The sequence below is a fragment of the Ursus maritimus genome, unplaced genomic scaffold, assembly GCF_017311325.1.
Source record: "Ursus maritimus isolate PB19 unplaced genomic scaffold, ASM1731132v1 scaffold_2, whole genome shotgun sequence".
NCBI lineage: Eukaryota > Metazoa > Chordata > Mammalia > Carnivora > Ursidae > Ursus > Ursus maritimus.
The window spans coordinates 27,015,989-27,039,964 of NW_024424452.1; the positions used below are offsets into that span (position 1 = coordinate 27,015,989).

General features: G+C 48.1%; 1 protein-coding gene and 1 long non-coding RNA gene across 5 annotated transcripts in view; one reads left to right on the plus strand and one right to left on the minus strand.

The window, feature by feature from the left end:
* Positions 1-1,404: 1,404 nt before the first annotated feature.
* BMERB1 (bMERB domain containing 1) overlaps positions 1,405-23,976 on the minus strand; it is a 104,625-nt gene continuing 82,053 nt past the window's right edge. Inside the window, exons 3-6 of the mRNA XM_008696927.2 lie at positions 13,073-13,146; positions 6,211-6,325; positions 4,870-4,952; positions 1,405-2,229 (exon numbers count right to left, since the gene is read on the minus strand). Of these exons, the coding sequence (XP_008695149.1) occupies positions 2,117-2,229; positions 4,870-4,952; positions 6,211-6,325; positions 13,073-13,146 (385 nt within the window). The 3' untranslated portion in view covers positions 1,405-2,116. The remainder of the gene's footprint in view (positions 2,230-4,869; positions 4,953-6,210; positions 6,326-13,072; positions 13,147-23,976) is intronic.
* Positions 11,934-23,976, plus strand: part of LOC103668624 — a 40,412-nt gene continuing 28,369 nt past the window's right edge. For 2 of the 4 annotated variants that reach the window (XR_005836065.1, XR_005836062.1), the window contains exons 1-4: positions 11,934-11,972; positions 20,675-20,737; positions 21,244-21,355; positions 23,902-23,960. This is a non-coding gene — a long non-coding RNA (uncharacterized LOC103668624). Of the gene's footprint in view, positions 11,973-16,615; positions 17,651-20,674; positions 20,738-21,243; positions 21,356-23,901; positions 23,961-23,976 lie in introns of those variants that run through there. The other 2 variants (XR_005836063.1, XR_005836064.1) reach the window with 2 other exon arrangements.

A 23,976-nucleotide genomic window follows, 5' to 3' on the forward strand; every position in this document is an offset into this window, starting at 1 on the left:
GGGCCAGTGAGGGGGCACGAGCAGTGGCCAAAGGCAGCCTCTTTGGCTTCAGAGTGGTAGGAAGTGGTGTGCAGGCCAAAGCCTGGACTGAGGCACAAACACATCTGAGACGGTGGGAGGGATTGAGGGTGTGCTGCCACTGGGAGAGCCATGGAACCCGAGGCTCCAGGGTCCTCAGTCAGAGATATTTTGTGTCAAGGGCAAAGTTGCTGTGTGACTTGAAAGACCTTCAGATTCACTTTTGATTTACAAAGATTTTTGAGAAAGATGACCTAAGAAGTTTACTTTTATCTTAAGAAAAAAATCAAATTCAGATGAAGCTCTGTCCCCTAGGGTATTTATCTTAACATTCTTTTTTTTTTTTTTTAAGATTTTTTTATTTATTAGAGAGAGAAAGAGCATGAGCAGGGGAGGTGCAGAGGGAGAAGGACAAGCAGACTGCACACTGACCATGGAGCCCATCATGGGGCTCGATACCAAGACCCCGGAATCATGACCTGAGCTGAAATCCAAAAGTCGGACGCCCAACCAACTGAGCCACCCAGGTACCCTGTGACATTCTTGATTAATACTGAAAAAGTAGAAGCAGCCTAAATGTCCGATAGTAAGGTAAGGGTTAGTTAGATAGATTATGGCATAGCCACAAGATGGATTATTAAGCAGTCATTGCAAATATTTGTGAAGAGTGTTTAATGTTACAAAGAGCTCTTAATGATGTGGGAAAATGATAGTGATATAACGCTGAATGAAAAAAGAAACTGGTTATAAAATGGTACAATATGACGCCAATTATGGGGGGGAAAAAAAAGCATGGAAGGAAATCTGCCAAAAGGGCAGCGTGGTCTTGAGTTGGAAAATTTGTGGGAGATACAAACAGAAAACAAGGAACTTCTTTATACTTTCTATACTTTTAAAAGGTTTACTGTGTCCACGGATGAGTTCCATAATCAAGAAAAAAGTAAAAAAACGTTAAAAATGCTGTGTACGTGGTTTCCATTTTTATTTTCTCTGATGGATGATTGCACATCAGTGAGTCTTGAGTTACGCTAACTACGTTAGGCCGGTACGACACACACGTACAGAGAGATCACACGGATTGTGCCGAGCTGGCTGTAGCAAATGTACATCAAGTTACACAGGTGGAATTATTAGGCTGGTTAAAATACACCACCAAATGATGGGACACGGTTGGGTCAGGCCACCTCTCCCACCTGCCACTGCTGTTTCCGGAGGTCTGTGTGTTAGGCTGGTGAGTGGTGTCCTGCTGGCACTCCCTCCAGTGGCCCGCAGTGGGTGGAGAGCGCCTGAGTCAGCATCTGCTCTGGGTCCCCTTCTCATCTGCCCATGCCTGGTGTTGGAGCCTCTAGCTCTCTGCTACCTCTTCTGAGCACTGCTTGTGCCCCAGCATAGGCCCTCATCCCCACTGTGCTCCACACACCTGGGGCAGACATTGCAAGGGAAGGAAGAGCCAAGAGCGAATGGACACACTCCGGATATGAACCGTGCCCAGACACAGGAGGGGAGAAAGCAGGAGACGTAACCACAACACCACACACAAGCTCAGTCTTTACAGATGGGCCCTCATGTCTCCAAGATGCATGGGCTGTGTGGAGCCCTCCCTCCAGAGCACAGCGCCTGGGAGAGGACAGGTAGGGGACAGAAGCTGTGCCCATCTGGGGCAGGTCTGACAGCAGAGCTAGAAGGGCGGATGGGAGATGTGTCCAACATGGTGCTAGATTGTTGAAAAGTCACGACTATACACACCTGGGGATCATGCCCCTGTCCCAGTTCATTCGCACGGTGGGTTAGATATAGATAGATAGAAGTGGAGATATACTTTTTCAAGGGAGGACCTTTCCTGGTGGTTGGATAAACAGTGAGACAGACTCCTGGGTTTGGCATGCTCTGGGGGGGGCCATGCGACGGTGAGGGACTCCCTATTGCTACACTCTGTACAGGGCGGCCGGGCCCGCCCGCAACGCCCACGGCCCCTGGCGGCAGTCACAGGCTTGCCTTCAACCCCTTCCGCCTCGGAGAGCTCTTGGGCCCCGGTGAAATGGGGGCTATGAAGACAAGGGGGGGGTCCCCGTGGCCCCGGGGGCACCCCACGTGGGGGCTACATGATATTGCACTGGGTGGCCCCACAGCAATCCTTGATGAGTGCCAGCCCAGACTTGGCCACCGTGGGCTTGCTAGGTGGGGGCTCTGCTTTCTTCTCTGCTCGGGAGCCTGCAGCAGGATAGGAGCACAGAGGGAGAGAGGGAAAAAGGGAGAGAGGAAGAGGTGATGTAAGGAGAGCCCTGACCATCTGCAGCCCCTGTCCCATCCCAACCCCTAGCCAGGCCTTCTCCCACTCCACAGATCAGGTTCCAATGACTGTTCCCAACTCCCTGTGAGCCCACTGGCTTTCAGTCCTCAGCTTCCAATCACAGCCTTAAGCTCTTATTCTATTCAGTTCTCTTTGCTATTGTATTTGCCAAGCCTGGCACAGGGTCCGGCATTCAAAATATTTGCTGAACAAATAAATGGGAAATTTTGTCCAGGTCACTTTAATTCGGGGCTTTGTGTCTTTCAATTCTGGAAATTGGTTATACATTATCTTTTCAGATACCTCCAACACTTGTTTTCTGTTATCACTACTTCTAGAATGCCTGTTAGAAGTAAGTTGGATTTTCTTATTCTACCTTCCATGTTTTAGAAGACATTTTCCATCTCTTTGTCTCTTTGTATTACATGCTGGTTAATTTCCTCAGCTCTGTCTTCCAATTTATGAATTGTCCCTTCAGCTCTGTTTAATCTACGAGTTTTTACTTCCATGACAATAGTTTTTTTAGAAATCTGATTGTTTGCAAATCTACCAATTCTTTTCTCATGGCCTCCTGCTATTTCATTTTGGGTTTTATCCCATCTCTTATCTCTTTCGTCATTTTAAATATACCTAGTTTATTGTCTCTTTTAGATAATCTGTTATCTCTGGTTCTTGGGAGGACAGACATTCTCTTTGTGGCATCTACTGACTCCACTCATGGTGGTTCAGTTCTTTATGTGTTTAATTTTTTTTGAAAGATTTTATTTATTTGACAGAGAGGCAATGAGAGAGGGAACACAAGCAGGGGGTGTGGGAGAGAGAGAAGCAGGCTTCCCGCCGAGCAGGGAGCCCAATGCGGGGCTCGATCCGAGAATGCTGGGATCATGACCTGAGCCGAAGGCAGATGCTTAATGACTGAGCCACCCAGGCACCCCTTTTCTAAAAAATTTTTTAATTTTTTAATTTTTATTTTATTTTATGTGTTTAATACAATTTTTATCGAGAGCTCATTTTCATGGAGGTTATTTTATCTGTGGGTTACATATTGTGGGATGCAGAAGGGTCCCCACTGAGCAGTTTTGCCTTTGCTTTGCTGGGGTCCCAAAGATTTCAGTGGCTAATTAAAATTAGTTTTAAACTAATTTTAATTAAACTAATTAAAATTAGTTTTAATTTTTCAACTTTAGATCCCAGCACTAAATGACTAGTGTAAATTTGGACACTTCGCCCCTTGCATGGGGTATGGGCTGGGTGTTTTGATTTCTTGCCAGGTTACATTTTGCTATCCATAACCCTGCATAAAAGGCAGTTTTCTTGCTCCTTCCCCACACTGCTAGTGGAGTTTTTCTAATTTGCCTTTCATGGAAGAGACAGTCCACCAAGGATGCTGGATTTAAGCAAGGACCGTACACCTTGGGATATTAGGGGCCTGCAAAAGGAACCTTCTTCTTTATTCCCTTGCACTCTACAGCACTTTTCATGGGATCTTAATAGATGGTCAAGGAAAACTGAGTGTGTGGCCATAGTAGATGGTGGCGGCCTTTGTGTTTTGTCTTCCTAGCAAGATTTCTAGTCGCTTCACTCTGGTAACAGCCAATGTCCCTGTGGCTATAGGAGTAGGCATGCAACCCAGATCTGGCCAATCATAGTATCCCAGCCTCTTGATGATGGTGATGGCCCAGGAGGTGGAAACATGATCCAAGAAGGGCCAATCAGAATATTCCCCTGAGATTGATGTGTTTGGATACCAGGAGAGAGAACAGATAGTGTTGTCTTGCTGCTGCTGAGTTACGGTTCTAGAGTTCAGGCCCCATGAAGAAGGCCTGTGTAGTGGGAGAAAATGAAACTCATGTACAAAGAGGGGCAGAAATAGAAATGGAAGGAAAATGAGGGCATTCTAACAGTGTCTAGTCCCCGAAGCTATTTCCTGTTGCTCTTCTTCCAATGAACCCCCCTTTTTGCGAGGGCAAATTTGAATTGGGCATCCATTTCTTATAACTAAACGTAGCCTCACTGGGTCAACAAAGAGAAGCAGGACCTCTTATCACTTTTATATGCTAATAGACATTGGCACCAAACAGAGGGTCCAATACATAGCATTTTCCGAACTTATATCACACGGAAACCCTTTCACTCTGAGTATCAACAGAGGTTGGAGTTCCCTGAACCTCTGCCCCCACCTTTTTGCCTCAGTGGCCATGGAACTCCTAAGAAATCCACCAAACCTGTGATTGATAAGGGACAGCTGCTGCCAGGACCAGCTACCCAGTCTGCCGAACCCAGGGCAAAATGAAAATGCAGGGCCCCTTGTTCCAAAACTGTTATGAACCTCAAGACAGCAATAGCAGAACATGAAAGCAGGCACAGTGCCCTTCTGGGCATTGGGGCCTGGGCAGCTCCCCTGGTAGCATGGCCATGAAGCTGACCGCACCTGCTGCCATCATGTGCCCAAGTCTGAGCTCTAGAAAGCATTTTGTCGTCCGCCCTCTGGCTCCCAGACCTATTTTAAATTTCCTTTTCTCCTGGATGGGGGAAGGAGGAGGAATAACGTAGGCACTCACTGGCTGGAGATTTGGTTACTTTATCTAGAGGTTTTAACTTGATTCTCAGGAAATCCGCCATTTCCTTGTCTTCTTCTTGCTCCCTGTGGAGACAGGCATGTAAAGACAGGAGGGAAGTAGCGTAAGCAAGGAAAGCATCAAGGAACTGAGGAGATGCGGCCACAGGTTCAGTGTGTGGGACCATGTATCAGGCTTTCTGGCTGGCGCGGGCATGCTTTTGTGTGCTATGCGTGGCTGGTACACGTATGCTGCACGTTACATGTGGATGGGGAGTATATGTTGTTCTGTGTTCTGTGTGGGTGGTGTGCCCATGTTGTTGTGTGTTAGGTGTTGATGGTGTGTGCATATTGCTTTTGATGAACTTGTTCTGAAGCACAGACATGTATCAACAGTGGAGTAACTGTCTCCCCGGGGCCAGGGTGAGATCCTGGGGCAGAGGCAGGGCCATGGCAGGACCCAGCTTCTGTAAGGTAACACCCCTCCTGACCCTCTGCCTTTAAGTCAGCCTACACATCTGCACTCCCACGAGGTACGCGGCAAGTGTCAGAGAGCAAGTCACCTGAACTCTTCCAAGAGTCACCAGGAAAAACATCAGTGGGCCCAGCCTGGCTGAGCCAGGCAAGGAGCATTCCAGGCCTCAGAGGTCCCAGGAGGACACAGACAATAAAGAGCTAGATGCCTTCTGGGTTGGAGGAAGCCCTGTGAGCCTCTCTCCTTGTGGGGGGTCCAAAGGCCTGGCTCCAGGACAAAAATACTCAAGAATCAACATTCACATCTTTCCTATGAGCAGGTACACTGTGGCTCCAGGGCTCATGGTTGGCCAGATCAAGTGGCAGGTGCATCTGTAAGTAGGAGACCCCAAAGGCTAGGGAGGGGCACTGGAGCCACCAAGGGCAGGGGAGAGAACAAAGCGAGGAAGTGGAGAGGGCAGGCAAGGAAGCAAGTCAGTACAGGGGGCAGGGTTTCTGCAGAAGCACACAGAAGTTTCCAGAAGTGGCCTTGATGAACAGTTTGCCTTGGGACAAAGGTCAGTGAAGAGAAAGTGTAGGAAGCTCTGCCATGTGTCATGTGATGTCATTCCTCCCTGGTCACTTCCTCGAATAACATTGACTTAAGACCCACAGGCCTGTGCAAGACTTTTCGGAGCTGGATCCCAGTTTCCCTGGAATGTGCGACAGGTCCTCAGGCCAGAAGGCTGGGGGTTCATTTGGATCCAGTGTGTGGGAGCATTTGCCGAGGCCACACTTGTCAGGCCAGGCCGTGAGTCCCTGCAGCGGAAGATGGGTTTGGGAGGAGGCTGAGGGCTGCATTCTCGGAGCGTGGGGACAGGAGCCCACTCACCTTAGCCGCTCAACCTCCGCATCATCCACCAGAAAGTCTCTCTTCTGCACCAGCTTGTGGATCTTCTGGATTAGCTCATCCTCTCTCTGCTTCTGCGGCTTGGTCTTCTCTTTTTCTGGGAAGAAGAAAACACCAGCAAAGAAACAGTCGAGTGCAACTGCTGGAAGCACGTGAGTCCAGGGGCCAGGGATGAGATCCCGGCTCTGTCATGTCACTCGCTGGGTGACCTTGAAGAAGCAACTGGACCTCTTCAAGGCTCAGTTTCCTTTCCTGTAAAGACACACGGTGGGGCTTAAAGGCAGTGGCGTTAGTAAATGGCTTAGCACAGAGCTGGGCCTGTGGCAGGTACTCAGGAAGTGGTAATGATGCAACAAGGTGGTCATGCAGAAGGCAGGGGGCTCGGAGGTCTCAGGCAGGGGTGTGGGAGGGAGTAACTCTACAGCCAGGGCTAACCAGTGTGCACATGGAGATCATCCATGCTGCGGGCTCTAGTTCTGTCCCAGATACCAAGGGCTAGAAGGCTAAAGAGAAAACAAAAGTCCCAGAGCTGGAGATGATGACTGAGAAAAGAAGAAGGGCAGAAACTTGAACCTTCTTTGGCTCCCTCTGCTCAGACCCCTTCAGAAGATAAAAAGTGTGGGGGAGACTTGTCTGTAGGCACCACCCACTGGCCTCCAGGTACCACCCACTGGCCTCCAGGCACCACCCACCTGCCTCCAGGTACCACCCACCTGCCTCCAGGCACCACCCACCTGCCTCCAGGCACCACCACTTGCTTGGTGATGTGATCCTTTTGCTTGCCAACATCATCCACCTACTTGCCAATGAGAATTGCCAGATTGCCAGCTTCACCCCCTGCTTGCTGGCACCACACACCTGATACCTAACATCTCCATGTGCTTACCAACGTGACTCTCCCACTTGCTTCTCATCTCCTCCAGCACACCACCTTAGCCCAGGCCATCTCCTCCTGGACCATGTGTGCATTCCTAACTGGATTCCCTGGCCGTTCCCTCCAACAACCGTGAGCACCCATTGTAGAACCAGACAATCCTGCCTTCACACCCTAGCTCTCCTCGCCCTAGCTGTGCAACTCTGGGCATGTTCCTCAACCTCTCTGGGCATCCAGTCTCTCAACATAGATAATCATGAAGTTGCTGCAAATTTTAAGGGAGAGAAACCAAGGAAAATAGGCTCACTGCCTGGTATGTAGTAAGGGCTCATGAACTGTCAGCTGCTCCTATTATAAGTTATCATTTTACATCGTCATCGTTTTAATGATTAAATACTCTCCTCTTAAATACTACTGAATCAGGTACGAAAGAAAGACTTATTTAATGAATGAAAAGCAAATCTCCTAGCATAAGTGTGCAAATGAGAAGTGCTTCATAAATTGCAGCTATTATATTTGTATTCCCATGAGCTTGTCATTTCTATTTAATCTCTGTTTCTCAACCTTGGTGCCGCTGATATTCCAGACTGGATCATTCTTTGTTGCAAAGACTGTCGCATAGACCATATGGTGTTTAGAAGGATCCCTGGCCTCTACCCACTAGATGCCAGCAGTACCCCACCCCAGACGTGACAACCAAAAATGCCTCCGGACATTGCCCAATGTCCCCAGGGGGGGCAAAATCACCCTGGTTGAGAACCACAACTTTAGTCCTTTCCAACAACCCTATGAGGGAGACAGTATTTTTATGTCCAAGGGGAAGGTGCCATGGCCTCTCCAGCCGGGGCTATGCATCCCCAGTTCTGAGGTGGCAGTGGGGGCCAGCGGAAGTGAGATGTCACATCTTGGCTTGTCCCAGAGGAGCCCTCAAGGCAGGAAGGGCCCCAGGCATTCTCTCCAACCAGACATACTTGCACCCACCACTGGGGAGCTGGTGAATGATCTTCTGACCCTGGTTGGAGAGGCATGAATTTCTTGGCCATTCAGTGATCTCTTTCCTTAATACCTTTATCGATGCCAGGAGCATTGTTTCTCCCCCACCCCCTTACACTCAGCTGCATCCTTCTAGTCACCTGGCCCTGGTCCAGGGAATACACAGAAAGACTCAACATGGAGTTGGAGGAGAAGGTAGGGAGAGGTAGAGTAGGAAAGCAGAAGAAGAAAGAAAATATTAATATGTGAATTTCTACACAAAGGTCACTGGGAAAACTTGATTTCCTGGGGAAATCAATGGGACTGGCGTTGAGGACCTGAGCTCTGTAGCTAACCGGTCCCATGACCTTGCCAACCCATGTTTCTCAGCCAGGCAGTTGATGATATTTCAGGCAGAATTCGCTCTTCATGCAGGACCCCCCTGTGCTGCAGGTTTGGGCATCCTTGGACTCAGCCTACTGAGTATGGGTACTGATCTTGTCTTAATTTAAACTTTTGGTATTTTGTTTATCATGGATTGTGTGTGTGTGTGTGTGTGTGTGTGTGTATTTTGGTATTTACTTATTTTACTTATTTTATTTTAGAGACTGTCAGAGAGAGTGCACGTGGGTGGGGTGAGGGGCAGAAGAAGAGAGAGAATCCCAAGCAGACTCCCAACTGAGTGCAGAGCCCAACGTGGGGCTCAATCCTATGACTCTAAGATCATGACCTGAGCCAAAATCACAAGCCAGACACTCAACCAACTGAGCCACCCAGGCACCCCTGTTTTGGTATTTTAAATATTGCATTAATATAGTATTTGTCCTGGTTACTGAATTTTTTTGTGTTCTGGCTGAGTACCTTGTCCTCCTCACTCTAGTCCTGGTTCTGGTCAGTCAGGCACCCCAGGGACTGTGTCAGCCAAAGAACCCTGCTCCCATCCATTTCTTCCTGTGTTCTAGAGCCTGCCACAACCCCGACTGGAGCGCCTGTGGCCTGAGGTGGCCCTGGCTGGGTCCAGTGGTCACACACCCATGTCTTCTTTGCCTCAGTAGCTCCCATGTGTTCTGCTGAGCCAAGAGTGATCTCAGAAATTGACCCATGTTAGGCCCATCAGAGTTCTCCTCGGAGGCTGAAAATTAGGACACAGAGGTCCTAAGAGTTGTTTTTTTGTTAAGTTTTGTTTTGTTTTGTTTTTGTTTGTTTGTTTTTGCTGTGAAAGAGAGAAAGCGGCAAGGGGCTCAACGCTCAGAGACAAAGACCCTTTGTTCGTCTTTGCGCCCGCCTTTATTGGTCCTTCAGGATAATCATAAACCTTTATCATTGTTTCTCAAGCACATGATGTGTGACAAGGGGTCTTACTGGAACTAGGAGGATCTGTTTACGGGAAGGATACAATATGCTAATCTGCATGTTCTAGGAGTTCTGCTAAACATGGAAGAGTTGGGTTTTTGTGTGAAAAGATCATGGGAGGGAGATGGAGTGGGCTTGCTTGGCTCATCCAAAGCACAGGGAGAGAGAGACAGAGACAGACAGAGAGGGAGGGAACATTCCAACAGCTTTCCTGTCTCTGGTTCCGGACCTTTGTGAGGTTGGGTTGAGCTTCAGGCCAGTATTGGGTTGAATAGTATCCTCCCACCCCCCACCCCCAAATGTCATGTCTACCCTATTTGGAAATAGGATCTTTGCAGATGTAATTAGTTGAGCTGAGGTCGTATTCACTAGGGTGGAGCGTAAATCCGACGACAGCTGTCCTGTGAGAAGGCGAGAGGACACATAGAAGTACAGGAACAAAGCCACGGGATGACAGAGCAGAGATTGGAGCAAGGCAGCCGCAAGCCAAGCAGCACCAAGAACTGTCGGCAGTCCCCAGGAGCCGGAAGAGGCAAGGAAGGGTTCTCCTCTAGAGCCTCTGGAGGGAGCAGGTCCTGGCCCACACCTGGATTCCGGACTTCTGGCCTCCAGAACTGAGGGAGAAACAATTTATATGGTTTTACGCTGCTGAGTTCGAGGGAATTTGTTAGGGCAGCCTTAGGGAGCTCATACAATGGCCCAGGGCTCCAGGAGCCTGCCCTGTCCTTCCAGTAACTGCCCATTCGGTGCTTCCAGCAGCTGGGGTGGGTTTTTATACCTTTCAAGCTAGTTCTGGGCGGGATATAAAATGGGACAGCAGAAGCGGTTGTCCTCACAGGGTAGCTGCTCCTCACGGCCACATGAGACTTTAGAAAAGGACCCGTGCCAGAACTCCACACTAACTGAATCGAATTTCTAGTGGGTGATGCCTAGACATTGCTCTTTTTGCTCCCTTCTTGGACTGTTTTGCATCTGACATTTGACTTTCCATGCTAACAGTCTTCTTGCGATATAATTCGCATACCATAACGAGTCCCCTATTGAGTCAAGCAGCCATGATCGCAGTCAACTCTAGAACAGTTTGATTGCCTTGAAGAGAAACCCTATACTGTTTGCTGTGCACCCGCACCGTGCCTGGCACCTGGTGAGTGCTCGTGGGAGCCGCAGTGTCTGAAGGGTCTGCTAGCCGCATATGCCGTTGGAACAAGAATGTCCTGAGTGCTCCCACGGTTTGCATCTCCCACCTCCTGGCATCTGCACAATGACCATGGGAGGCTGGCATTATTGGCCTCATTTTGCAAACAAGGAATTTAAGGCTGGGAGAAATTAAGTTGCTACATGAAGGCCACCTGTCTGGCCAGTCTGGATTCAAAGCCAGGTCACTATACTCTAAAGTAGGGGTTCTTGGGGTGCCTGCATGGTTCAGTCGGTGAAGCATCTGCCTTCGGCTCAGGTCATGATCCCAGGGTCCTGGGATCGAGCCCCGCATCGGGCTCTCTGCTCAGTGGGGAGTCTGCTTCTCCCTCTCCGTCTGCCACTCCCCCTGCTTGTGCTCTGTCTCTCTCTCTGTCAAATGAATAAGTAAGATCTTAAATAAAATAAAACAAAAATACAGAGTAGGGGCTCTTAGACAGGTGGCAATTTTGCACCCCCCTGCCAGTGTATATTTGGCAGCACCTGGAGACATTTTTGGTTGTCATAGGTGAGGGGGAGGTGCTACAGGCATCTAGTGGGTCGAGGCCAGGGGTGCTGCCAAACATCCTACAGCACACAGGACGGGCCCCCCACCAGCCCCAGCAAAGAATGGCCTTACACGTTCCTAGTGAGAAGGCATTTAGAACAGTGCCTGGTTCTACAACGCATTCTCTCACTCTCTCTCTTTCTCTCTCTCTCTTTTTTTTTTAGAGAGAGAGAGTGTGCACGAGTGGGGTGGGAGAGGGACAGAGGGAGAGAGAGAATCCTGAGCAAAGACTCCACGCTGAGTGCAGAGCCCCACACGGGGCTCGATCTCACGACCCTGAGCTCATGACCTGAGCTGAAACCGAGTTGGCTGCTTAACTGACTGAGCCACCCAGGTGTCCCCTGGACTGACAACGCCTTCGGCTGTGCTTCCTGCTCAGTCCCAGCTACAGCTCGCTGGTACCAGTGTGCGCCAGGCCCTATCTCTTCCCACTGACTTGTGAGCGGCTAGAGTAGGGAATCACCAGGGCTTGCACCTGTACTGCCTCTTGAGACCTACTTACTGAGTGGATAGGAGGGCCAACATATTCCAATAGAGGCCAATGGCTGTTTATCTGGCCTGTGCTGCTGCTTCCCAAGGCCCAGGCAAGGTTCTTTTTTTTTTTTCTTTTTAATATTTTTTTTAAAAAGATTTTATTCATTTTTCAGAGAGAGAGCACAAGCAGGCGGAGCGGCAGGCAAAGGAAGAAGCAGAGCCCCACTGAGCAGGGAGCCAGATGCGGGACTCAGTCCTATGACTCTGGGATCATGACCTGAGCCAAAGGCAGACGTGTCACCGACTAAAGCCACCCAGGCATCCTCCAAGGTAAGGTTCTTGAGACAGACTTGTCTCAAGATACACCTTCCCTTAGCACCTGCCAGGCCCTCATTCCTGCACTTAACCCAGCCTGGATGGGCGGGGAAGGCTCTCTTGGGAAAAGAGGCCAAATAAACTAGGACCTGAAGGGTGGGTGGAAATTGTGTGTGTGTGTGTGTGTGTGTGTGTGTGTGTGTGTGTGTATTTATCTGGCTTTATTCCATATACTTGAAGCAAAACAATATTTTCCAACTCAATACCTACCGAAGCAGATATGGCACTATCATAAACAAGATGTGAAAGAGATTTCATAATAGTTTTTTAACATGCAACTTTTCTCATTAATTATTTGTGGGTTTAGAAAAGATAATTATGGTTCAAAAAAAAGGAACTTAGGTTAAATGGTAATAGGTTTGTTACTGTCTTGTTAACACGAATTAGTATATAAATATGTTACAAGGGTGGGTAGAAATTTGTTCAGTTAATGACAAGAACAACAGTAATAATTTCTTAAGCACTTACTATAGGATGGGAACTGTGCCTGGCATCATACATGTTTTTCCCCTCAGTCAATCCCACAACGATCCTACGAGGTAGATACCGTTATTGTCCCAGTTGACAGGGGAGGAAACGGAGTTTTGGTGGAGTAAGTTGCTACAGGTCATGTCATTAATAATCGACAGATCTAGGTTGGACTCCAAAGTCATACTCTACCTGCCCCCCCAGCTAGAATAGTAGTAGTAATAATCATTAATACTTGCGGGACTCTTCATTTTGGACCAGATGTGAAGCTAAGCCCAAGGCTTGCCATGTTCCGTGCATCACAGTGGGATTTATACCCAAAGAGTTAAGTTCTATGACTGTTACTACCCCATCTCTGGAGGATGGGAAATTGAGTGTCAGATAAAGTGACTTTCCCAAGGTCAAGGAGGAGGCCAGAATGAAGACTTGAAGCTGTGTCTACCAGACTGGGAGCGCCGCATTGCAAGGATGGGGCTGTGCTTGGAGAAGACATGAACTCTGTCTTTCAGACCTAAGGGGGGCTGGCTGGGGCAGCGAGGGGGGGCGCTGGGCAGCTCCTTGACTCGGCTGGAGTCCCACGTGCTTACCTGGGATGGCGACCAAGTTCTGTAGCTCCTGCTTCAGGTCCATAATGTCATTGCAGAGCTGGATGTCATCCATCCTGGGGAGACAGGACCAAATCCCACAGCAGGTCACACTGACAGAACGTTCTACACCCTGAGCATCACCCAGTTTGAACAAAGACTGTGGGGAGGACGTTGTCCTTTGTAAAGAGCACCCATGCTCTTTATACAAGTTCTCCCTCAAAAGAAGAAAACCAGGGGCGCCTGGCTGGTTCAGCAGGAAGAGCACATGACTCTTGATCTCGGGGTCATGAGTTTGAGCCCCACGTGGGGGGTAGAGATTACTTAAATAAATACAAAATTTAAAAAGAAAAAGAAGAAAGACAGAAAGTGCCCATTATCCTACTACTTAGAAATGACTGATCACTACTGATAACCCCGTGATGGAATTGCTTTTGGTCTTCACGTCCTCACTTCTGTTCGCTCATACGAATGAGCTCCTGCTGCAGACTCAGTGTTTTCTATTAGCAGCTATGTTGAAAAAATTTTTTTAAACATTATAGAAATGCACAATGTAGAGGAAATCTCCCTCAATCCTTTAGGGAAAGAGAAAAAAAACACATTGTCAACGCTTTGGTATATATTCCTCCAGATTTTTTAAAATGTTCCTGTTTATACTATAAGTTATGACATCGTTGCTATTATACAAAAACATTTTGGAATTTTTTAACTTAATGATATATCTTGGGCATTTCTCCATGTCAGGACATGCACACCTCCTCGTTTTTAATGGCTGCATAGTATTCCGCTGTATTGATACATGGTGATTTATTTAACCATTCTCCCAGCCACAGACATTTGGGTTGTTTCTAGGATCGATTTCTAGAAATACATCAATTCCTAGAAAAATTAATTCCTAGAAAGGCAATCACTGGGTCAAGTGACATGAACACTTGCATTTTATCTTTTATTTTTAAAAAATATTTATTTAAGAGAGAGAGAGTGCATGGCTGGGATGGGGCAGAGGGAACGGGAGAGAGAATCTCCAGCAGACTCTGTGCTGAGCGCAGAGCCTGATGCGGGCCTCGATCCCAGGACCCCGAGATCTTGACCCGAGCCGAAACCAAGAGTCGGATGCTCAACCGACTGAGGCACCCAGGTGCCCCAACACTTGCATTTTAATTAGGAACTTCCAAATTGCCCTCCAGATGGACGGTGCATGATATTCCCGCCAACTGTGTGCAAGGATGCTCACTCCTATAATCTCAGTCCTTGGGCTGCATCGTGTGTTACAGTTTTGTAGGTGTGCTACAACATTAACTTACACTGTTGTAAACCATGTGTGTACTGGGTACCCGGAACTTCCCCAAGTATATTTATTAGGGCTGCTTCAATTACCCCCCTGTCTTGATTACTTAGGTGGGGTTTTTGGGTTCGGTTTTGGGGTGCCATTTGAGCCACTGTTGGATACACGTGGATTCACAAAAGGCTTTTTCTTCAAGTTGGATTATTTGGGGTGGGGACCGTGCATTCTCAGAAGCGTCACCACTGAGTACAAAGGGCTTGGCATGGCTACGGCTTATGAGACGTCTTTTTAAATCACTTCCCCGTGGGGCATGGAGGGTATCTGCCTTCACTCTGCACGCCTTTATTGAACATTTCCTGTGTCCACCACTGTCGTGGGCTCCAAGCATGCGGCAGCCTCCTCTGCCCCCGGGAGCTGAAATTTAGGTGGGGTGACAGAGCGTGAACACAAATACAATAGAACGTCACATGCTCTGAAAAAGAGTAAAGCGAGGGGCAAGGGGATGGAAGGGCCAGTTTGGACACATCATCCTACAATCAGGAAGAGACAGAGGGGAGCATTCATGTTCTCAAAGGACTCAACTGAGTGCACACAGCAAGCTGGAACAGATCAAGGCTAGAAATCAACTGCTCTGAGGCCACTGATCTTCCTGCCTCCTTCCTGGGATCTGCTGCCCCCATTTGGAAGTGCCAGCCACAGACCAGCTTGGGGCCTCCTGCCCTTTGCTGGCCGAGAATCGCCCGTTATTGCCCCTTCTGATCCTAGCTCGCAGCTTTCGGGACAAGCCACAGGATCGTCTCCCTGTTGCCAGAACCCCCCCACCAAGCATTTGTCAGGCCCTGTCCTAAAATGTCCTAGCAGGTGCCAGCTGCCTTGAGTGAGCTGGGGGGCTTGCCAGAAGGGCACAGCCTGTTCCCGTGGGCTCCCGTCGGCAATCGTTCAACTGGAGGGGCTCCAGAATCCTTTGCCATGTCGACTGCAGAGATCAGCCTCCATCCGTGGCTCTAATGAGGATGCTTTTGTCTCTGGGGGTATTTGGCAACGTCTGGAGACATGTTGGTTGTAACAACTGGGCATGTGTGGGGATGGCTGCTGGCACCTACTGGGTAGAGTCCAGGGATGTTGCTAAACATCCCACAGCACAAAGGACAGCGCCTCAGTAGAGAACGATCTGGTCCGAATGTCAATCATGCTAACGCTGAAAAATCATGGGTTATGACCATGGAACTGAGTCAGGTACCTGACTAATAATTTTAAAAAGACGAAAGGAAAGGTGGTGAAAGGGACAAAAGAGAGACAGACAGTGGTCAGAAGCAAGAGCCCTGGTGCCCAACAGCTCTCCTTCTAAGGGGCCCATGCACCAGCGACTGAACTTCTCTGAGCCTTACTTTCCTCCTTTTTAAGATGAGAATAGTAACAGTTTGCTGCCCAAGATTATTCTGCATGTCAAGTGCTGAGCATGTGCCTGGGACATATAGAGTAAAATGCTCAGTAACTGGTATCTAGTAAAAGTATTCGCTATGACAAAGAAGCAGGGAGAGAAAGAGAAAATGATGCTGGGAGAATATGTGACAAATGGAACGTGTTCAACCTTAAAAATAATTCTTGGTAATATTCCTCTATATCAGAGTTTTAAAATAAATTCTTATCTAATCATAGAAGACACCCTGCTCACTGCAGAGTTTTTGGAAAACACCAGTGGGTACGAAAAAGGAACCTAAAATGATGCGTGACCTTGACCTCCCGTGCACCCAGAGGCCACTGTTCTACGCTGAGTGTCTCCGTGTAGCTCACGTCAGTCTTTTCTCCCTTCTGTAACCCAAGTGTGGTGGGCTTGCCCTGGGAGTCCTTTGCCCTCACTCTCTGTCCATCTCGAAACTGTCAGCTTGAGTTTGAGTTCTCCGAAATACACTCAAATCCACCTCCATTAACAGGTCAGATGGAATTCTTTGGAAACTCTCATGGGGAGTCATGACGCAGCTCCTCATAAAAATCCCTTTTCAATCATGCTCTTTTCTTCACATTTTTCTCTTGCTACCGGCTTCCACGTCTTCTTTTTCTGTCCCTTTCTCTTTCACACACCTTGTGGCCAAAGGAGGGTCCTCCCGTCCCAAACAATCCAGCTCTGGTCTTCAACCGACAAACCCCAGTTGGCAGAGCCCAAAGCCTGGTGGTTCCTCGAGCATCCCCCAGGAAAGGAGCTGGTTCCCCTCCTCCTCCCCAAGCTATATATCAGACAATTCACCTCAATAAAAATCAGGTCTTTTCCTGGAAAATGGAGTGATGGGTTCTGCCATTAAAGGAAACAAAAAGTCACCATGTTTTGAGCATTTACTACGGGCCAGGCACTATCTCAGCACTTCCTGTGCATAAGCTCATCTAAATCTTCACAGCCATCCTCTGGGAGATATGTTTTTATCCCCATTTTACAGACGAGGAAGTGGAAACTAAGCAACGTGCTCAAAGGCCCCCCCTGAGAAGTGGCAGTTGGGGTTCAGCCTGATCTTGGGCTCTTGCTCACTTTCCCAAGGTGTCTCCTCTCCACATGGCTCCATGACCTGCAGCTGACACGGTTCATGGCCCATTGAACTGACCGCCCTCCACCTTCTTCTCAGAGCCCTGAATTGTTCGGGAAGCAAGGTCTTCAGCCCCCAGTGGAAACCAGCTGTCTTCATAAGCTCAGGCTGCCATAACAAAACACCATAGATTGTGTGGCTCAAACCACAAACATTGATTTCTCACAGATCTGAAGGGCTGGGATGTCCAAGATTAAGACGTCAGCCAGCTCAGCTCCTGGTGAGGGCCTCCTTCCTGGTTTGCAGATGACTGCCTTCTTCCTGAGCTTCACAAGGTGGAGAAAGAGATCATCTCTCTGGGGTCTCTTGTATAAGGGCCATAATCCCATTCATGTGGGCTCCACCCTCATTACCTAAGTACCTCCCAAAGGCTCCACCTCCAAGTACCATCACACTGGAAATCAAGGCTTCAACATATGAACTTTGCGGGGAGAAATTCAGTCCTCAGCAACAGTGATGGCAATCCCATCTGCCTTTGCCGGACATCCACTTTTCCAGGCTCCCTTGCAGCTAGAGGTAGACATGAGACCCACTTCTGGCCAACGAGATGGAAGAGGAAGTCTGCTTGGGGGCGCTCCTGGGCAAGATGATCTGAGTCCCGAGTGCTAGCCCCCACCCCACGTCCGGACACTTCTGCAGTTGCTGTGGTGAGAGCGGCAAGGGGAAGGGAGCAAAGAGCTACCTTGCTGATGCTCAGACCAGCTGCATCTGGACTTCTTGGTAAGTAAATATTAAATGGCCTTATGATTTAAGTAGAGTGACCAACTGTCTTGGTTTGCCTTGAACTGTCCCGGCTTTAGCCCTGAAATTCCTATGTCCAGGGAAACTGCTCCATCCCAGGGAAACAGGGACAGTTGGTCATCCTAGATTTAAGACACTAGGTTCTAAAAAAATTTTTTGAGGGAGGGCAGAGAGAGAATCTTAAGCAGGCTCCAAGCCCAGCTCGGAGCCTGCCACAAGCCTTGATCTCTGAGATCGTGACCTGAGCTAAAATCAAGTGTCGGATGCTTAACCGACTGAGCCAACCAGGTGCCTCTAGATTTAAGACACTACTAATGGAATGTTCTTTTATTTATAGCTGAAGACATCTTCGCTGATACATGTGCATGGATATGTGTGCTTTTAATAAAACATATTGCCCATCAGTATATCCTCCTCATTGCAAGCATTACATCGTGATGGAATTTCAGTGCCATTAAATTATATTGTTAAAAAAGCATTTCAGTAGTTCATGCAAAGCACTTTTGAAGCTTGGCTGGAACTTTTGAATAAGGCACGTTCGTCCAGTTCTCGGCAGGAATAGAGCTAAGTCCTGGAAATCAAACTCTGCTGTTGCCAGCTCGTTCCAGCTTGTTCCAGAGAGAGAGAGATGTCATCTCCAAGAACTTGATTAATGCGATAGGGAAAAGAAGCCAGCTTGTGTCGTTCTGTGTCCTAGGCTTTCATGCTGGGACGATGGAGAAAATCGGTCATTTTACCAGCCCGGGGCGGGGAGAGGTGATCACACTCTGTCAGCATAATAGCGCAGCTGCTTTACAAAGTATCTTTGAACATGACACGGTCTGGAGCCTAATGGAAATCCAGCAGAGACCGCCATGTGAAGGTCGAAGTAGACTGACAGAGGAAGAGGCTGACTTTTAAACATTATATTTATCTGGCTCCTTCTTTGATAAGTTGTGGATGCTTGGCATTCTGGGGATGGGTGAGAAGACAGAGCACCCATCCAGAGACAAAGCACTGGTCTAGGTGTGGAGCCTGGATCCCAGCCTAAGTCCCACCACAAACCTCTCCTAGGACTAAAAGAAAAACTGTTTTTCTATACACTCTACACGTCTGACACCAAATGCGTGTGTTTCTCCGCACCGAGCAATTCTCCAATTCTTGGCGCATCCTGACTGGGTGTCCTACGGTGTGACTCAATTCCGATACTCGCTGCCTGGGGTTAGCACAGACCCTAAGGTTAAGGGTTCCGTCCCATAAGCCTGCCCCTACTTCTGATGCCGATCTCCAGTCTGGATTACCTGTTCTTCTGACCAACTGGCCATAAATTGGGGTTCCCATGACCCCCTCCTCAGGTTCAGTGCTTTGCTAGAACGCTTGTGAAATTCGAGGAAACGTTTATTTACATTTGCTGGTTTATCATAAATGATATGACAAAGGATACAGGTGAACAGCTTAATGAGGAAGAAGCACAGAGCAAGGTATGGGGAAGGGGCACAGGGCTGCCGCGCCCTCTCTAGGCTCTCCAGACATCATACTTGAGAGATTTTTATGAGGCTTCTTCACATCAGCATGATTCATTCTTACGCCAGTCTCCAGATCCTCTCCCTTCCCTGGAGAATGTTCCAAGCTTCTAACCATGCCTTGGTCCTTCTGATGATCTGGCCCCATTCTAAACCCAAATAGGGACCCTAGCCACCAGTCATCTTATTAGCTTATAAGGAGACACTCTAATCACTCAGAAAACTCCCAGGGGCTCCTCATGTCAGGAACATTGGTCTAAGACCAAATAGTAGCACAAAAGAATCTCCTAGCACTTCCTATCAGGAAAGTATGAGCCTGTCCCAAGCTTTGTGTCAGAAACTGAGGTCAAAGCCCAGACATACTTCTTATTATACCACAATGACTTCAGGCAAGCCATTCCTTCCCCTAGGAGCTCTGTTTCCTCATGTATAAAATGAGGGGATCCCTGGGGCCATGTTCTGCTAGCACCCAGATCCAGCCAGACCTGAGTGCAGCTCTCAGTTCCACTGCTCACCAGCTGTACAATATGGGCAGGTCCCTTTACTGCTCTGGGGCTCAGTGCTCTCACTATGGAAAAGGAATAACATCCTTGTCTTGGGGTTGCACGAGCATGAAGAAAGCTCACAGAGCGGAGCAGGCAGCCCTGTGCTTCACCCACACCCAGTAGGTGCACTGGGAAAGGCCACTTCCTCCTGCCCCTCCGCCCTGGCCTGTCACCTGGCAGACACTCCTGAAAAATCTTCACCACCATTCCTGCGTCAGAGAATGAGTCTCGCTTTCATAAGCTGTTTTCATTTCCTCAAGCCGAATGGCTCGGGGATGAATATGGGCATTTGTTTAGTGTTCTTGGATTAATGAGCTTAAATGCTAACCCTGGGTTGGGGAGAAGTACTGAGACATTTCCAGGGAGCCTGTGGGCCCAGCCACCTCTCAGCATCCCGCCGGGGATCAAGGGCCCAGACAGGGGCCTGCCACGGGCATAGGTGACACATCTATGAGAGGGACGTCTTTGTGACACATCACTGAGGAACCAGCTGCCTGTTTGCTCCCCGAGGCACATTTACGGTCTGCATGTTAACTGGCTTCTCCTTTGGGTTGTAACCTGACCCTCATTCCTAGATGCAACCCTCTCTTCCCAAAAGAATGTCACCTCCCTGGAGTGCCGATGACTCTTCTCTCCCCCAGAGCTTTTCTAGAGCGGCTCCCTTTTGAGTCAAAGGAAATTACTAGCACTGCGAAAACTCATCACACGGAACCGTGGGGGGTCTGTACCCTCTCTTGTGTGCATGTTACATGTCGATTAATAATTTACCTGAAAAAATTATCAACAATATTGGTGAATTTTGTCTTAGGCCTAGAAGGGTATTTCTGATCTTTTGTTACTGTATATATATTCCTTGAAAACAGCCTCCCTGTAAAATATGTCAAGCAATAGAGAAGTATAACCATATTTATTTATATTTTTGGCATTTATTCATGTTTTTGTCCTCTTGGTTCCAGGCTCTGGGCTAAGCATGTTACACAAAACATCTCCATTAACTCTCACCTCGACCACCCCCCCAGGTGAGTACTATTATTTTTACTCCTCTGACGAGGTCAGGAACTTGTTCAAGGTCACAGAATAGGTGACAGGAACTTGAATCTAGGCAGTCTGGTCTCTCCACCAGGGAATATGCAAGTTCCATCCCATATGGTGGTTGGAGCTCAGGGAGGACAGAGATAAGAGTAGTTGGAAGGGAGTTTTCTCCTCGTGAAGGGCCACTTACAGGAGCATGACCTGGGCGGCTGGGGAGATGGGCGCCAGGCACTCAGGCAGGGGGGGCAGCTCACTCAAACACTGACTGTAGAAAGGCGTGTGGTGTCCCCAAGTGTGTGGCAGTGAAGCATCCACCTGCATAGGACATATTGGTGGGTCTGGGTTACAAAGACCTACCGTGGAGCCATCTTAGGTTCTAGAGTGAGAGCATGGCATGGCAATGGGTCTTTGAAAGCCAGTTTGGCAGATGTGGTGACCCGTATGTGCACACCAAGAAGAAAGAGCACCCTCACTCTGAACTTTCTGTCTACAGTGCTCAGGAGCCTTCGGAGACAATAAGTTTGTTTTGAATCTTCAGCAGCGTTGACAAGCTATGGCCCACAGGCCAAATCCAGCCCACCATCTGCTTTCGTACATTGCATGAGGTAAGAATGGGTTTTTTTTTTTCTGCTTTTGGGTTTTGTTTTGTTTTTTGAGAGAGAGAGAGAGCGCATGCACACGTGCGGTGGAGAGGAGGGGCGGAGATGGAGAGGAGGGGCGGAGGGAAAGGGAGAATCTTAAGAGACTCCACTTTCAGCACGGAGGCCAACACGGGCGGGGCTCGATCTTACGACCCTGAGAGCACGACCTGAGCCGAAACCAAGAGTCAGACGCTTACCTGACTGAGCCACCCACGCGTCCCTTGGTTCGAATGGTTTTTACATTTTTAAATAGGAAAAAAATGAAAAGAAGAATAAAATTTCCGGACACATGAAAATTACATGAACTTTGAAGGTCAGTGTCTATAAATAATGTTTTATTGGAACACAGCCACGCCCATCGGTTCACATGTCGTCAGTGGCTGCTCTCGCTTAACTGCAGAGGTAATTGGGACAGAGACTGTATTATGGCCCGCTGGACTCTCAAATTTTTACTGGTTGGCTCTTTGTAGAAATGTTTTGTTGCATCCTGATCTTCAGAAAGAACCATGTGTCAATCAGAGACTAATTGGGTTGCTGAGGCTGGAAGAGCTCTCACCTTATATGGATGAAGAAGCCCGTGCCCAGAGAGGGGAATATTGACCCCGGATGCATTGATTTGCTGACTTGTCTAATAAATCAATCATCCAGAAAATACTTATTTAAGAGCCTACTGTGTGCCAGGCTTCCTGACTCAGTTTTCACTTGCACCAGCCACCAAGGCCACGCGGCAAGCCGGCAGGGCTCTCCCAGGTCCCGCTGCTTTTAACTAAGGGTCCAGCGCACTCTCATCTCCGGGATCCAGTGGGGAATTGGGCTGTGCCCCACGCATAGAAGGTTGGCCAACAGATTGCCTGCAGGCACCAGCTAATGTGATTTGGCAGTTTCTGCAACCGCATTTGTCCTTCTGCGCGCGTCCTTTGTGTCTCTAAAGGAGATACGAAGTTCTGAGATTTCATTCCTTATTTACTATGTTTATCCCCCAATCTCCTACAAAGATAGAGCCTAGACTGAGACACATAAGTCGTCCCTTGGATGGCTTAGCAAGCTAGGAAGGGGAGAGGTGTTCTGGCCTTGGGTTTCTCTAATCCTAGCCTTGAGGCCCTTGGCTGAGTGGCTCACCAAGAATTAAAGATGTGGACTGGGAACATGGGCAGCTTGTTGGTTAAGCATCTGCCTTCGGCTCAGGTCATGATCTCGGGGTCTGGGATGGAGCCCCGCATTGGGCTCTCTGCTCAGCAGGGAGTTTGCTTCTCTCTCTCCCTCTGCCTCTGACCCTGCTCGTGCTCTCTCTCTCTCAAATAAATGAATAAAAATTTTTTAAAAAAGATTTAAAGATGTGAATAAAGATTAAGGTTCAAACAGGTGATGGTGGGAGGGAAGAAGAAGAAAGAGGAGGTGAAGGAGAAGGGAGCGAGGAAGGAGAAGGGAAGGGAAGAGAGAAAAGGAATCATATAAATGCCCAATAATAGCTCATGGTTCCATATATAATTTTTCAACCTCTATGAGGAAGAACTGAACAACCATTACAAAGTCATGGCCGGCCAAACTGCAAGATTTTCTCAAGAGGACCCCTCGAGAAAATACAGCCAACAGAGAATAGACGAGGAAAGACGCTAAGGGGTTAGGGTTGCCAGACTTAGCAAACAAACAAACAAAAACCAGGGCACCCAATTATATTGGATTTTCCGATAAATATTGGAATAACTTTTAGTATAACGAGGCTCCACACGATATTTGGAACATACCTGCTCTAAAAACAGGATCCGTGGTTTATCTGAAATTCAGATCTAACTTGGCGTCCTGTGTTTTCTCTGGCAATCCTATGAGAAGAGGGAAGCCAGAGTTCCAGCCTCAGGGGGGGTTTCCAAGCCCAGGGGGACCTGTTTTGTGCTGGGGGAGAGGGGTATTGTTCTGAAGGCCTCAGTAATCAGAATAATGGCTGCATCTCCTAGACTCATCTCTCCCCATGGCCACTGGAGAGCCCTCTGTTGACTGGTTTCCTGCAGTGTGGGAGTTTGAGAAGACAGAGATGAAAAGCCTGAAGGAGGAATAACAAATATGGGCCATGGGCTGATGAGAGGAGAAAACTGGGGACAATTTGGGAACCTATGTCAAGGGCTTTGAAAACATTTAAACTCTTGAGCCCACTGATTCCATTTCTAAGATTTCATCCTAAAGAGATCGTTAAGGGTACCATAAAAATTTAGCAATAATTATGTGCAATGCAGACTTGTTTGCAACAGCAAAACACCAAACGCAACTTAAATGTCTGCAAATAATCGCAGACTGCTTAAGTAAATATGGGACATATGCATAGCGGAATTCATAACACAGACATTAAAAATCATGCTCAGGAGAGATGGGATAGTAGAGAATAAACCATATAAAAATGGTTAACAAATGTCAGGATCCGATTTTGCACAGTACCTATGCATAGACTCCATTTGAAATGTTACAATGATGATTTTGAAGGAATTTTTATGTCGTTCATTTGCTTCTCTGCATTTCAGGTTTTTTTCTACAATATGCATGTGTTATCTGAAACCACCGTGGTTAGAAAAGATACTTGGTATGATATCTGGATG